The 16,928-nt window shown below is 38.2% G+C and overlaps 1 protein-coding gene across 1 annotated transcript in view; it reads right to left on the minus strand.

Annotated features, from left to right (window-relative positions):
- TM9SF3 (transmembrane 9 superfamily member 3) overlaps positions 1 to 16,928 on the minus strand; it is a 107,293-nt gene that overhangs the window by 42,811 nt on the left and 47,554 nt on the right. The window contains exons 3-5 of the mRNA XM_034435254.3: positions 13,679 to 13,801; positions 4,851 to 5,011; positions 2,460 to 2,537 (exon numbers count right to left, since the gene is read on the minus strand). Coding sequence (XP_034291145.1) covers positions 2,460 to 2,537; positions 4,851 to 5,011; positions 13,679 to 13,801 — 362 coding nt within the window. The remainder of the gene's footprint in view (positions 1 to 2,459; positions 2,538 to 4,850; positions 5,012 to 13,678; positions 13,802 to 16,928) is intronic.

The following is a 16,928-nucleotide window of genomic DNA, read 5'->3' on the forward strand; positions in this document are numbered from 1 at the left end:
TGATTTGTTTTCCAAAAAGTGCATTTCATTCCATGTCCCAAGATCCCTTCCGCAAAAACACTGGCGAAAATGTTTGTCCATCATGTTTACAGGTTACATGGTGCTCCAAAACATATAATCTCTGACAGGGATGTTCAATTTACCTCCCATTTTTAGAAAGAGTTCCTGGCGTTAATAGGCACCGCCCAGGGATTAAGCTCCGCCCACCATCCTCAGACAAATGGGGCTTGTGAGAGAACCAATTCCGTACTGGAACAATATCTGAAATGTTATATAAATTATCAGCAAGATAACTGGGCAGATTTATTGCCACTTGCAGAGGTGGCCTATAATAACTCCATACATAGCAGCACAGGGTTCACCCCTTTCAAGGTGGCCTCCGGCCAAGATTTTGTGCCAATTCCAGAGTTGCCTCAAGAGAATCCACAAAACCCCTCTATGATTGATTGGATCGAACAGCTACGTGGCACTTGGTCAGTAACTCGTAAGGCACTCGATGAAGCGCATCAAGCTCATAAAGCCCAGGCCGATAAGAAAAGGGGTCAGGCATGGGCTTATAAAGTTGGTGATATGGTTTACCTTTCCACCAAATATTTGCAAACTACCCAAAAGTCTAAAAAGCTGGGACCCAAATATGTGGGCCCTTTTCCGATAATTCGGGTCATTAACCCAGTCACGGTACAATTGGAGTTGCCAAAAAATTTAAGATGAATTCATCCGGTATTCCATATCAGCTTACTGAACCCGGAACATTTGTCCCCTTTACGTCCAGACCAACCTCCTCCTGTCCCCATTCTGATTGAAGGAGAACAGCATTTTGAGGTCAAAGAGATCTTGGAGTCCAGGAAGCATCCTGGTAAGGTGCAGTATTTGGTGGCCTGGAAACATTTCCCACTATCTAAAGCTGAATGGGTAAATAAACGAGATGTTCGAGCGCCAAAGCAAGTGCAATTGTTTCACACCAAATATCCTGATAAACCTTGATTTGTGTATATATTGTATGTTTATCTCACTTTTATCTCTTACAGGAATAATGTCTGCTCATGGCCTAGGCCCGGGATATTTGTCGGACCCCCTGCAGCCAGCAACAATCTCCAATCGCCCGGTGTGTTCCCACAGACAGGGCCTCCTCAGGGTGCCGTCGGCCAGACAATGTCGGCTGGCGACCCCCAGGGGGAGAGCTTTCTCTATGGGCGCACCCACCCTTTGGAACCAACTTCCTTTGGAGCTCCGGATGGCCCCTGACCTTCGCTCGTTCTGCCATGATTTGAAGACCTGGCTGTTTCGCAGCCTGACTGTTTTGGGGGGGGGCGGTTTCTTAATAGATTTTAAATTATTTTAATTTGGACTTTTAATTTTATATTGTTTTAATGTGCAATTGTGCATTTTATTGTTGTGAGCCGCCCTGAGTTCATTGGAGATAGGGCGGCATATAAATCGCATTAAACTAAACGAAACAAAACTCTTCTGAAGGGGGGCCAAATGTCTGCCTCTGCTCTTTCGATGCTTACTTGTTCGGCTGCCATGGAAACGGGGGAGGGGGACCTAGGGGGATTCTAGCGTGCTGGAGGAAAATGAAAGTGAATCTTTGCTGCAGTTCTTTCTTTGAAGTTGATATGTTTCAAGGTCAATGGTCGTGGCATACCAGGAGGATGACACTGCCAGACGTGTGCTCCCACATGACTCCTGGAGGACCTGTGGATTGGTTGATTTACGCTGGACAGTTGGAAGGGGATGCTTTCTATATGTGATTTTCACGCCTATGCTTCAGATCTTGCTTTTCTATGGTTGCATTCAGTTCATACTCAGTAAAAGTACCTTTCTCTATGAAAATGGAGTCGGGGTTTTTCTTTCTTGAATATTGAAAGGAGGCACACCTGACAATCAGTTATAAAAATGGTTTGAACCTTACATTTTTGGACCTAAGCAGTAGTGCGGTTCTTAAGTCATTATAAAGAATTTTGTAAACTTGAGTTATTTAGCATTTTTTAAAAGTCTTATGATATGGGGGTCCCTTATCCTTTTGGAGTGGTAGATATATATTTGGAATACATTTTGTACATCTTGAGTACATTATGGATAAATTTAAAAAACAGTTGTCAAGGTGATTATGGCTTGTACCAAAATATAATTTACCACTAAACTAACTAGTGAGATTACTTCCCAACATCTTTTCTCATCTACCTTACCTCTGTCTTTGCGGGGGGAGAAAGAAACAGAGTTCCAAATAAAACATTTGGTTGTAACCACCCATCGTTTTATACAAATGTTTCTATGGTCTACTTGATACCACCAAACATCTAGGGAAATCAATATTTCATTTCAAGCTGGTACTTTGCAATATGCTAGCTTCCCATTTATTTATTTTTTTAAAAAAACCTTGAGCATCAAGGAAAATATCACTGGGCACTATTTTGAGTACATAGGTTTCAATGTAATGAAATATAAAAGAAGCATACCCTGTGTTGAAAGAAAGATGGATCAAGATATTTGTCAAATCTATCTTCAAACTTCACATCTGACTTTTTCCATTTCACCTGGAGAAAAATTACATTTAAAAATCTGACACAGTATATTACAAATCAACAAAATCAACCCAGTTCAAATTCCAGACAACACTAAGAAAAACATTAACTGCTAACATACTTTTTCTAGCAAGCCATTGGTGCTGTCAAGTTTTAATAATATCATTATACAAGAACATTTATTCTTTGTTTTTAAATGTTTTAAACAACTATAAACTACCGAGAGTCACTAGAAGTCAGTAGCAATTTTATTTATTTTTATTATTAAATTAAGCTAATATAATGTTCTACAAGAGATCTTTGTCTAACAACTACTCATTCAATGTAATGAAATATGAGGATGAACTTGGAAGATAGGGGCGGGGGAAATGCTGCCTAGGGAATTATTAGATAAAACAGGAGGAGCTCACAACTGAGTACAAGTAGTCCTTGACTTACGACCACAACTGAGCCCAAAATTTCTGTTGTTAAGTGAGACATTTATTAAATAAATTTTGCCCCATTTTATGACCTTCCTTGTTTCAGTTGTTAAGTGAATCACTGCAGTTGATAAGTTAGTAACCCAGTTGTTAAGTGAATCTGGCTTCCCCATTGACTTTGCTTGTCAGAAAGTCACCAAAAATGATCACATGACCTTGGGACACAGCAACACTTAAAAATGTAAACCAGCTACCAAACATCTAATTTTAATCACATGATCATGAGGATGCTGGAAAGGTCGTAACTATTAAAAATAGTCATAAGTAACTTTTTTCAGTGCCATTGTAACTTTATACTGTCACTAAACGAACAGTTGTAAGTTGAGGACTACCTGTAACAGCTAGAGAAAGAAACTTAGAAAGGATCTAACCTGACTGATAGTAAAAAGAGACAGCTGGAGATCTGTGCTTTCAGATTTGTATGATTATGTTAATGTAGCTTTACAGTATTTACTTTACAGTAGTTCATCTTATGTTTCCTGTCTAGTCTACTTGGAAGGCTGACATTCAGCAACTGTTCAAATTTGCAACGATGTTGAACAAGTATTAGTTATTACCAGTCCTCATTATTTTAACCATTACAGCTCACCAGAGGTAACATAACATGATCCAGACACTCACCCATTGACCTGGAGGTCCAACCATTGCATGGTTATATGATTATATATATATATATATTTACATTCCTGCCAGTTTCCCAAACTTCAAAGTCAGAGGGAAGCAGGCAGGAAATTGGAAGTATGATCACATGAGATCCTCACTTAATGATCCATACAGTCCTTGCCTAGCAACAGTAACCAGGATCTCCCAGAACTGCCATCACTAACAGCATAGGCATGTGACGTCACATTTTATAAATCATCACTTAGCAATGGAAATTTTGGTCCCAATTACCATTGTTAATTGAGAACTACCTGTATTTTTTTATTTTTTGCTTTAATTTATATGCCACCCTTCTCCGGAGACTCAGGGCGGCTTACAATGCATTAAGCAATAGCAATAGTATTGTTAAACTAATATTATGAGCTGCAAAAAGACAATTCCAAGTGGCATCTTAAATAGGAAAATCTTTTCTACCAGATATATTAAAAGCAGTTTCAGTTTACAATTTTATGTCACCCTTTGTTGAAATACACAGGGAGAAAGGGTCACCCCAAAAAAGGAATGCCAACCATTTAAGTAGGAATGATATAGGAGTTATACCACTATCACTGAGACTATTATAAACAGAATTTAAGGAATTTCTGTCAGTGGTAGCTTTAGGAAGAAGCATCATTTAATGGAATTCTTTTTTCTAGATTACCTATAGAAGAACTGTTCTTTCAGGTCCTAGATTTAGACATTTAAATGTTAAATATACACAGTTATGTGGGATGAGGATATGGCATACAAAATGAACAGTAAATATGTACAATCTTTCTTTTTATATAAATAGCAGGGTGACCATTTGACAGAAAGCTTTGATTTCGCCCTCACCCATTTTAATTTTAAATTTTAATTCCCTTTTTACCACATCCCCAATGTCCATGGAAATATGTATGTGGAAAAATGAAAAAAAGAATTGCTGTGATTAGAACAATCTCATTTTGTAACCATTTTAGCTTCTGGTTTGTTTATCTGGAGATAAGGGAGTTCACTTTAGATTATCCTTCTTGTTGGAATTTGGATAACACTATTCTCAGGGTGGGGAGAGTAAGTATACAATGAACTATGACACATATTGTGATTAAGGCCTGCCACCACGATATATGGCCAGTACTTGGACAAAACATGGTTCTGCCAACATCCTATTTCTACAGCTTAACAGCTGTGTAACCATTATTATTCATAAATTCAGATTACTTACAGAGTAAGACATCTGGATTTTAGTGTTGGGTACCAATTTAACTTTTCCTTCGCTTGTCAGATTCACATCTACAATCCTATTTCCATTATAACCTATTTCAAGCTTTTTATATGTCCAGAGATAAAAATCTTCACCATTTTCATCTGCTTCACCAACAATACCTGCAGAGGGAGAAAGTGAGGAAAAGAAATTAATTTTCCTACACTAATTAACCATTGATTAATAGCAGTCTTCACACCAGCCTTACTAAAGAGGAGAGTGAATACTGATTTGAGAAAATCTCATAGATTCCTGATATTGAAGGAAGAGTTCACATTTCATAAATAAAACATTAATCCATAATAATATAAATTCTGCATTTTAATTTTGAAATTTGTAGTCTATGTTACAGTGTAATTTCCTTAAACTGGTTAAGGGGAGCAACAACGAACTCTGCAAAATACCAACTCCATGCAGTTCAAATTCAATGCAGCCTCCTAACCTTGGGCTTCTGACATTCTACTATATAGGCTCTTCTTAACCTATTGATTAAAATTTAAATAAACTTAGATATAAATGAAAAGCTGGAAATATAAGATTCATCCTTTTTCTATCCAAATATTAAAACATACAAGAATTAAAGAATTAATTAAAGGGTTAATAGTTACATCAGTAATATTTAGCTGCAAATCAGGCTTCCTGTAAATTAAGAAAATCTATAATTCATGTATCAGATGACTACACAAAGCTATAGCTTTTAAAGCAAACAATAAGTGCTGCACACTTAAATGTCTTCTGTTGGTGACTGCTTTTGTATCCACCTAGCACGCACTGTACCTTGTGGTTGTCCCTGATTCAACACGATTATCACCCTACAACCCTTTTTGGTAAATGGAGTAACTTCAGTTCAGACTGAAGCTGAGAAGAAAGCCAATTTCATTCTCCATATAGCCTTCTCCAATTGTGTAATAAAGCATAGTTAGGGAACTTGAACATGACAGTGCTTGTTACAATCGGTCCTAATCAACCTGCCCGGGAGCCACTTTGCCAGTGGCTTGTCTCCTAATAATTTGGGTTTTATAAATAATAAATTGGTTTTATGATTGGACATACATTATGGCAGTCATTCTTTGAATTGAGTATATATATTACTATAGATCTATTTTATTTCAGCATCCATGACATGCTTTCAAGCTGTAAAAAAAATCTACTGGTTTAAGAAGACTGGACTACTAGATATTTTACAACACCTGTGAAAGAGGAAATGCCAGATACCCTAGTACAGAGGAAATATCAAATGCCACAAAATCAATGAAAAAGCTTTAGGGAATGTGTTATGGCTGAAATGCTAAAGGCTTGTGGTCACAGTTTACACCAGATACTAACAAAACTATACTCGAGATGCCTCAGAAAAGAAAAAATACCAGATGGAAAAATGCTGAAGTGATTCTTATACACAAGAAAGGGGCCAAAGATAATTTAAAGAACACTCGCCCAAAAAGCCTTCTTTCAGTCATCTACAAGGTTTTCACCAAGATAATAGGAAAAAGAACATTGAGAACATTACATGATGCATAGCCAAAGGAACAGGCAGGGTTTAAAAGTGGTTAGAGCACAATGATTGTACATCCAGGTTGTTCAACAAGTCATTGAAAGCACAATGAGTACACCAGGGTTCTGTGCATGGCTTTCATTGACTAAGAAAAGGTATTCAGTATTCCAGCAAGCAATAATCAATGCATTGCTCAACCAAGGTGTAGACACTGCTTACATAAACTTACTGCAATTGATTTATGAAATACCAAGGGCAAATGCATAGACACTGCTTACATAAACTTACTACAATTAATATATGAAAAATACAATGGCAACAATTTGCCTTAATGATCTTAAAGTAGAAATCGACATTGAACAAGGTGTACAAGGTGATACAATATCATCTATCCTTTTCTCAACCTGCCTTGAAGAAGTATTTTGTAAACTAGACTGAGCAAAAGATGGAATAAAAATCACCTATTTAAATCACTTAAGATTTGCAGATGACATTCTTTTCTCACAAGACCCACAAGAGTTACAAAGACATATACAAGAGCTGCACAAAGCAGGAGAAACATTTGGCTTAAAAATAAACCTGAAAAAGAGCCAGGTTATGTTTAATAAATTCACCAAAGAAAGACTTTTTATATATCTGGAGAAGAACTAGATGTAGTAGATCATTCTATATATACCTTGGCCAATGGTTGGAAACATGCAGAAAAGATCTTCCTGCAGTAGACAGACAATGGCTAGAATGATGATGATATGCAATAATGGCGAATATCTGTAGCTTGGGTTTAAACTCCACTGAAGATGTTACCTAGCCTAGTAATGAAATGTTCAGAAACCAACCCACAAGCTCAGGGAACGAACCCTAACCCTCATGATGATGATAATTCATACACTGCGCCATATCATAAAACTGTTTGGTTTACAGGGTGGATAAAAATTGATTTTTTTTAAAAAAAAATTTTTTTAATTGTGATGTTTCTGCTTTGAAGTGCTTTATTCCTCCCTTGAGGAGCAAAATGGCAGCAGCCGAAAAAGAGACCCAGTTTGGGAATATTTTAATGAAGTTCCTCTACCTATGGGTAAAACAGGTATGCGTGCAAAATGCAAGCAACGCAACAAAGAGGTGCAAGGCCTAGTGGCCCAAATGAAACAACATCATGAGAAGTGTTGTGATGAAAGGACCATGTTTGAAGAGGCAGGACCCTCAGGTTGGTAAACTGTTTTTATTTCACCATATTTTATTACTCGGTTTGTTTATGCAACAAACACTTCTTTCTGTCTGCTTGAAAACCCACACTTTGTTAATATGATTCAGTCACTGAGAGTAGGTGTCAGCCCTGGAGGCCATCTTTTTCTTTGGATCTTCAGGGCTGCCACACTTAGTGCTGTGGGCAACTAGGAGGGGGGAATTGTATGGAGTAGCAGGGATATCTAGCCATAACATCATTCTTTTCTCTGAGAGTCAAGGACATCCAGCCTGCACCTGGAATGACGTGTCTGGGACGGTGCATTGATTGGACCAAGTGATGGACAAGTGGGTGCAGGGGAAGGGACTTGGACTTTCTTTTGGGTGGGGAAAACCTGGAAGCTTTCAGATTCAGGTTTTCCCAGATGTGCCAATATGACATCTCTAATAAAATGGAACTTTGAGGAACTTCTGAGCTCTGAGTCTTCTTTCATTGGGAGTGTTACTTGGAACCCTGACATTAGGATGCAGTCCACCAAGTAGATTAGATGTTGCAGGGAAACTGCTGGGTAAAGTATATGATGAAGAACTTATGCAATGTGCAATAAGTCTAGAAGGTAAAATTGCTAACCTAAGTCTTGATGGGTGGAGTAATGTCCACAATGATCCTATTGTGTGTGCTTGTATAACAACAGAAAAAGGGAATGTATTCTTTGCAGAAACAATTGATACTTCAGGAAATGCACACAGAGCAGCATACTTAGAAGAAGTAGCAGCAAAAGTTATCATAACATGTGGGGGGGGAATCATATGTCAAGTACACAGGTTGGTTACTGACAATGTTGCAAATTTGTCCAAAATGAGAAGAAATTTAGAACAACATGAAGAAACTACCAAGCTAATAACATATGGTTGTAGTGCTCATTTGATGCACCTCCTAGCGAGATTTCTGGGTCCCAGAAATAAAGAGTAATGTTGTTGAAATTGCTAAATACTTCTGTAACAATCATTTTGCAGTATCAGCTCTGAAAATAATGAGTGGAACCAAGCTAACAGTCCCACAAGATGTTAGATGAAACTCTGCAGTGGACTGTTTTGAATAATATATATAAAACTGGCCTATTCTGATGACCGTTTGTGAGCAAAATCGAGAAAAAATAGATGGCACTATGATGCTGTTGAAATTTGGAAGGAACTGAGTGAGCACTTAAAAAAGAACTACACACTGACAAGCAGAAATTACAAGATTTAAAAAAGCGAATGGGACGAGCAGACTCCAACTCATTTTCTCACAAACATTGTCAATATCCAGTACCAGGGTCAAACCTTAAGTGCTGAAGAAGAGGAATTAGCCATGACATGGGTATCCAGCAATCACCCATCTCTAGTGCTAACTATAATGAACTTCAGAGCTAAGGGGGAACCATTCAAGAAATATGTTTGTTGATGAGGTTTTAAAGAAAGTTTCACCAGTGAACTGGTAGAAGTCACTTAAGCACTTGGATTCAGACAGTGTTGAAGTAATGATTTCACTTTTAACCGCAGTGGCCTCTTCTGCTGGCATTGAAAGAATATTCTCTTCCTTTGGACTTGTTCACTCTAAATTGAGAAATCGTCTGGGGCCTGATAAAGCAGGAAAGCTTGTTTTTGTTTTCCAGATCATGAACAAACAAGAGAACGAAGATGAAAATGAGTGAGCTGCAGAAGACCGTGTTTGAAGAGTTTTTTTTAATGTGAACCCAACTGATATATTCAGTTTAAGTTCTTTTGTTTGTTTTTTTAAAGATACTTTGTTTATGCACTTCAGTTACTAAACATTGATGTTTAAGCAAATACAAGAATATGTAATATAGTATTATTATTTCAATTAAATAAAAGAATGAGTTCTCCAACTATGTGTGATTAACCTAAAATCGGTTCTGATATCGTTGCTTCACTAACCTGACAACTTATTATTCTAAAGAGGAAACCTTCATTTTGTTTGCAAATAGTAATATTAAAGATTCTAACTACCAACAAGAATGAGTCCTTACATTTAAAGAGCACCTGTCATTTCAGATCCATCATGGCAGCGAGTGTTGGTGGGCATTCACCCACCTGCTGCCTGCCACGTCCCTCACCACATCACTGCCGCATCACCAGCCGTCCCATTAAAGTGAATGGGACTGTTGGTGAGTCAACAGCAGGTCAGAGGAACTTCCGGTTGATGTCGCGGCGAGACAGTTGGGGAAATAGCAGGCTCTGATGAGTCCCACGAAAACCCCCGCCGATGGGTCTGCGGACCGAACCTGTGCTGAAGGGACGGGGGAAAGAAGAGGGGTGCCTCGGAAGACCAAGAGGAATAGGCAAGATCCTCAGAGATCAAAGGGAACCCTCTGTGAGTCGGCGGCGGGGGGGCGGCAGCCATGGCGGCTGCCACGAAGCTGGGACAACTGGGCAAGAAAAGTGCTGGAGGAAAGCGAAGTAAAACGGAGGCTTCTGAAGCTGGGTGAGTGACAACAGCCGAGACTTGTAACAACGCTTGGAGATATATTAGTAACTAGAAGACCCCTAGCCTAAAACAGCAGCTAAGCAACAAAAGGGCTTTGGAAATTTTTTAAACTGTAACTTTATAGAACAAAGACCCAAGAAACAACTAATTTTGGAACAGAACTAAGAGACTTAATTTAGAGATATGATAAAAGGACTAAACACTTTAAAAAATTGAATTGGACTAAGGGGGGAAAAAAAGAAGATTTGATACTTTTTTAACTAAAAGAAGAAAATAAAGTGGATGCTTATATAATAAGAAATAAAATGGAGTCTTGCATGACTAATGGGAAATGTGGATTATAGAGAGACACCATCTGGCGTAAAGAGGAACTTTGTAACCTCCCTTTGTTATGAGAACTTTTGAGCTCTACAGAAAAAAAAAATTGCTGAACTGTGGAGGAGGATTTTTCTTTCCTGACTGCAAGCAGCTGGACTTTGGTGAAAAGAAAAGGAATCTACAATGGAACTCCTACAGTTGAACAAATCATAATTTGAATGTTGGCGCAGGAATAGAAGAAGGATTAAGCGCAGCCTTAAAAGAAAGAGATTTGATACATTATATCCGGAATAAAAATATGAAAAGAAATTTAATTATGGAGAATAAAATTAAAAACTTGGAAAATGGAAGGAAATTTATGTTTGCAGACTAGGAAATGAAGATAATGTGATTAAAAATAAAATAAAGTAAAGATGATTGTAATAAATTAAAGGGAGGCTTTTATAGAAATTAAGAATGTTAAATGAAACTAATTAATACATGTAAAGATATGTTTAGTGCAAGAACTATGTTTTAATGGTAAAATGTTAAGGTAAAGAATAAGGATGAATATGATTAATTGAAAATGCTAAAAGGAATTTAAAAATGTTTTAAGCAAGAACCATGTCTCAAGATTAAAATGTTATGAATGCTATGAAAAAGGATAAAGAAAAATATGATTAAATGAAAAGCAATGCATAGATGGAGGGAAACAAAGAAAGTTTTAAGTAGAGATTGTTAAACCAACTATGAACATGCTGTATTGAACAGCCAAACAAATGGTCATGCTGGGTATCAGCCAAAACGAAACTTAATATGCCGTGTAACGGCCAAAAAACAAAACTAGAGATGCTGTGTTCAACAGCCAAACAAACCTGAAGATGTGTGTAACGGCCAAAAAGCAAAATTAATATGCTGTGTTTAACAGCCAAACAAAGGGCATGCTGGGTAATGGTTAAAAAATAAAAATACAATATAGCCAAAACAAAGCGTTATGCTGTGATTAACAGTCAAGAAATAGAAATGATTGGTTTAACATCAAAGATAATAAAAAGAGGTGGGATAATTAAAATGAGGTGGTGTATGTTGAGAGTGATAGTTAAGATAAAATGCATAAATTAAGTTTAATAATAATTAAATAATTAATGAATGTTTAATCTGTTTAATATAATTGTATGATTTATATTGTTAAAATATCCATCTAAGCAAATGAAAGAGAAAAATGAATTGATAACTGGTTAGGATTTAAGATTTAAGTAACGGGTTTTTGGGGATAATTGATAATTGAAAGAGGCGGTGGTGAGGCCTCTCCTCAAGAAGCCATCCCTGGATCCGGCTGTTTTGGCTAACTATCGTCCAGTCTCCAACCTTCGCTTTATTGCGAAGGTTGTTGAGAGTGTGGTGGCACGACAGCTTCCACAGTACCTGGATGAAGCTGTCTATTTGGATCCGCTCCAGTCCGGTTTCAGACCTGGGTACAGCACGGAAACGGCATTAGTCGCGTTGGTGGATGATCTCTGGAGGGCTCGGGATAGGGGTTACTCCTCTATCCTGGTCCTGTCAGCGGCTTTTGATACCATCAACCATGGTATCATGTTGCGCCGGCTGGAGGGACTGGGAGTGGGGGGCACCGTTTTGCGGTGCTTCTCCTATCTCTCCGACCGGTCGCAATCCGTGTTGACAGGGGGGCAGCGGTCGACCCCGAGGCGCCTTGTTTGTGGGGTGCCACAAGGGTCGGTCCTCTCGCCCCTCCTGTTCAACATTTATGTGAAGCCGCTGGGTGAGATCATCCGTGGTTTTGGGGTGGAGTTCCATCAGTACGCTGATGATACTCAGCTGTACATCTCCACCCCAGACCATCCCAACGATGCCTTGGAAGTGATGTCCCAGTGCCTGGAGGCCGTGCGGGTCTGGATGGGGAGAAACAGGCTTCGACTCAACCCTTCCAAGACCGAGTGGCTGTGGCTGCCGGCGTCCCGGTATAGCCAGCTGACGCCATCGCTGGTTATTGGGGGTGAATCATTGGCCCCCACGGAAGGGGCCCGCAACTTGGGCGTCCTCCTGGATGCACGGCTGTCCTTAGAAGGGCATATGACGGCCGTGGCCAGGGGGGCTTTTTATCAGGTTCGCCTGATACGCCAGTTGCGCCCCTTTCTGGATCGGGACTCCCTACGCACAGTCACTCAAGCACTCGTCACTTCTCGTCTGGACTATTGTAACGCTCTCTACATGGGGCTCCCCTTGGGGTACACCCGGAGGCTCCAACTGGTGCAGAATGCGGCCGCACGGGGGATTATGGGAGTGACTGGGCGCTCCCATGTGACTCCTCTCCTGCGCGAGCTGCATTGGCTTCCGGTGGACTTCCGGGTGCGCTTCAAGGTGTTGGTGATCACCTTTAAAGCGCTCCATGGCTTAGGGCCAGGGTACTTACAGGACCGCCTTCTGCCACCAATAGCCTCCCACCGGCCAGTTCGCTCCCACAGAGAGGGCCTCCTCAGGGTGCCATCAGCTAGACAATGCCGGCTGGCGACCCCCAGGAGGAGAGCCTTCTCTGTGGTGGCACCTACCCTTTGGAACAATCTACCCCCAGAGATACGAGTGATCTCCGACCTCCGGACCTTTCGTCAGGCCCTAAAAACTCATCTCTTTCAGTTAGCCGGTCTCTCTTGATTTTATGATTTTATGGTTGGTTTTAAATTTTGATATGGATTTTAAATTGCTAAATTTTAAACTATGGGCCAAATTTAATTATTTTAAATCTATTTTTAATCGTATTTATGTATGTTTTTATTTTGGCTGTTCACCGCCCTGAGTCCGAAAGGAGAAGGGCGGTATAGAAATTCGAATAATAAAAAATAAAAATAAATAATGGCATAGTTAGATTTGCGGGAAATATTTGTTTAAAATATTGAGTTGTGTTAATTGAAAATAATATTTGTTAATTATTTGTTTTAATTTATGACCGGAGCAAAAGCTTCGTTTTGAAAAGATGTGTTTTATGATATTTTTTTTGTTTTAAAATTTTTTTAAAAAAAATTATCTAAAAAAAAACAGCGGGTCAGAGGAGGAGGAGCTGCTGGGGGACAGAGATGACAGTTGCTCTTTAAAAATTATGATTTAAATTGAGTTGATTTAAATCAAGCTTTTTACTAGTGATTTAAATCATGATTTAAATCATGATTTAAATCCAAACCACGTTTATGACATTTATGTGAACTCAGTCAAATATGATTTATTAAACAATCATTAAACTATGGTTTGGAATAAACATAGTTGTTTTCAAGAGAAAGATTGTAGTTCTGAACATTGTAGGCATATATTTCTTACCCCATATTGGCAAGTCATCAATGTACATCTGATACCAATAGTGATTTTTGATAGCATAAACAAATGCATCTCTTGTTTGTTTATCTAAATCTATTTCACAGTAGGTGGTCTGCATCACATCATCTGTAAAAAGTAAAACAATGTGTTAATAGTGCATTCAGATTGTTACATCAATATAATCAAAATAAATTTTACTAATGAATCAGTGCAAATATACCAATCTGACTCTTCAGAGCAATCTACCAATAGCTGACTCTTATGCTATATTCATGCCAAATATTTATTTCCGATACACACAGAGTATAAGTAATCTAATTCAAAAGGGACAACAGAAGTGTACATTCTATTTATGTGGAAAAATTGTACAGTTAGGATTTTGGAAAAAAAAATTGCCAAATGCTATGATTTACCAGTGTGAGCCTATGTTCAGTTAAATCCAACCAAAAACATCCTATCAATTCTTAAGAGGCTTATTTCAGGCCCTCTGTTGGAATCTATACAACTTGCATTTGGGATGGTCTTCCAGTAAGAGTCTGCATTTATTGATTTAATTTCTCAAACTAAATTTTATATGGAGTTTTTAGCTGCATTGATTTTCATGGAAGATGCAGCTCCAGGATATATTGTCAGCATCGTTTTTCCAAGTTAATTTTGCTAGCACATGTACTGAACTGGGCTAAAGTTGAAACAACAAAAATGTACACTTTAGACCAATGTCTAAATGTCTGGGACTTCAACTCCCAGAATTCCCTAGCCAGCAGGGGAAAACTGGGGAATTCTGGGATCTGAAGTCTACCCATCTTAAAGTTGCTAACATTGAGAAACACTGCTTTAGACAGAGCTCTCCAAAAAGATCACATTCTTTTTCTATGAAGGATTACTTATTTTGTCCGATATACTTAAACTACTATAAATAGAATAGAATAGAATTTTTATTGGCCAACTGTGATTGGACACACAAGGAATCTGTCTTGGTGCATATGCTCTCAGTGTACATAAAGTAAAAGATATGTTCATCAAGAATCATAAGGTACAACACTTAATAAAGCTTTCTCTCTACTTCACGTTCATGTTCTAAACTTGATAGTACTAGAGCAGGGCTGTCAAACTCCCAGCCAACGGGTGGGATGCGTCACGTGCTGGCCACCCCCATGCCCAGTTTAGCGAAGGGGGGGAAGTCCCGATATGTCACGTGACACCGCCGTGATGACATGAGTTTGACACCTCTGTACTGGAGGGAACAAAGAATACTATCACCATTTCTAAGTGAATATGCTCAAGTGAAATTCAGCAAAGTGAGTCTCTAGTGCAATCCTCTCTATAAGATCCTGCATTCCGGCCTTATAATTCACTTAAAATTAATAGGTCTGATAGAATTATAAATGATTATATCCACTTTCAGCTGTTAACTTGCATCCTGTGATCAATAGAAAAGGCACAGATTTTTTTTCTACTGCCATTTAATTGCATCATAATATATTAGGACAACCAAAGTCTGTATTACTATTATTGCATTGTATCTTTTTTTTCTTGCCTTTGAATATTTTTAATCTATCTTTTTATTATTTCTAATACAAGAGAATGTTAAAAAGAAATTCTGAAAAGGTCATTTGTCTGATAATCAGTCCAATAATTCTCTAAAAACAACACAATAGAATAAAATTTGATGTAGAGTAAGAAACCAGCAAAAGAAAGTAGAAGTTTGAAAATAGTTCAATAAGGCTGAGAGTTGTTGAAGAGGCAATTGGATGGTGGTTCAGAATGTTGCTGGCTCCTCTACTAATCCTTAGCTGCTAATATTATTATAAGACTGAGATCTGTCCACAAATCCCACCCAAATCATGAACAACAAATATTCAATAATTCAAGCTATTTGCAGAGAAAAAAACATCAAGCACAGAATTCTGAGACAATGGCCTAGATACAGAAGTACCTGGAGACGGAGCCACGCAGAAGTCTTATACTTCAATTTGTCAGAATGTATAATCCAGCCACTATTTTTTATTCTTTATTTTTAAAAACTGATCCAATCCTTTTTTGGAATAATTTTTTATTTTATTCAGAAAATTAAGGTAAAATACAAAAAACAAAAAAAGGAAAAAAATTTTTTTACAAAGACAAAACCAAGATAGACAAAACATTAAAAAAGAAAAAAAATATGCATTAAAAAAATGAAAGACAAAAACACATATATTCTCCCCCCTTGTGGAACTGATATTAGAACAATGTTAATTTCTACAGACACCCCTTGCGAAGCAGGTCCAAAATTTATAAACCGTTACAATTTGGCCTGCCATCTACATCTGCTATATATAAAAACAAAGTAGTTAACAGGTGAACCAACAGCAAAGTTAAAACTTCAAAGCCCTCTGTTAACAATCTATTATATTTAACTGGTAGAAAGTCTACAACAGCTTATCTACCATAAATCACTACAATCATGATCTCTAATCCATCCGAGATGAAATACCCTAGTTTGATTTTTAATAATAAAACCTCTCAAAATTTTGGTTGAAAACTTTCCCAACAATTGTGTCTTATTCTCTAAAATGATAAACCTCTGTTGTAAATCAATTTTCCCAATCCAGTCCAAGTTGTTTTCCAGTTAGATATAGTAAGTCCATTCCATAATCGCCATCAATCTTCTTATCCATTGATTCTGTTAACTCCAGATTGTGGAATCCATATCCCCATCAGCCTTCTCCAATAAACCTGCACTTTCAAACAAAGTTCCTTCTCCTTTAAATCTGCCAACAGCAATTTAGATTCTAATCCATCCAGTTGTGAGTTTGGTTTGCATACAATTGGTTCTGTCTGGATATCTTCTTTAGGTTGACTTATTTTATCAAACTTTTGCCAAAGTTTTCCATTTTAGCTTTTAGGTTAAAAACAGTGGTGGGATTCAGCCAGTTCGCACCACTTCGGGAGAACCAGTTGTTAACTTTCTGAGCAGTTTGGTGAACTGGTTGTTGGAAGAAAATTGAAACCATGTAGTTAAAATCCAGACATGCTTAAAACTTGACTGTAAGGACCTGCCTCAGCTATCTTCTCAGGAAAGCATGACTCTTGAAACAAATGGTATTTCAAAGTGATTCAGGAGTGGTATTCACTTACCTTCGCTACCAGTTTGCAAATGTGAGCGCTCTCACACACCTCCTCCATGCATGTGCAGAGGGTCAAAAACGGGACATAACAACGTCCGGGCAGGTGGGCGGAGCCTCCCACCGCCAGTGCTACAGGATCGCGCAAT

The sequence above is a fragment of the Pantherophis guttatus genome, chromosome 6 (assembly GCF_059756535.1).
Source record: "Pantherophis guttatus breed Tessera chromosome 6, ASM5975653v1, whole genome shotgun sequence".
NCBI lineage: Eukaryota > Metazoa > Chordata > Lepidosauria > Squamata > Colubridae > Pantherophis > Pantherophis guttatus.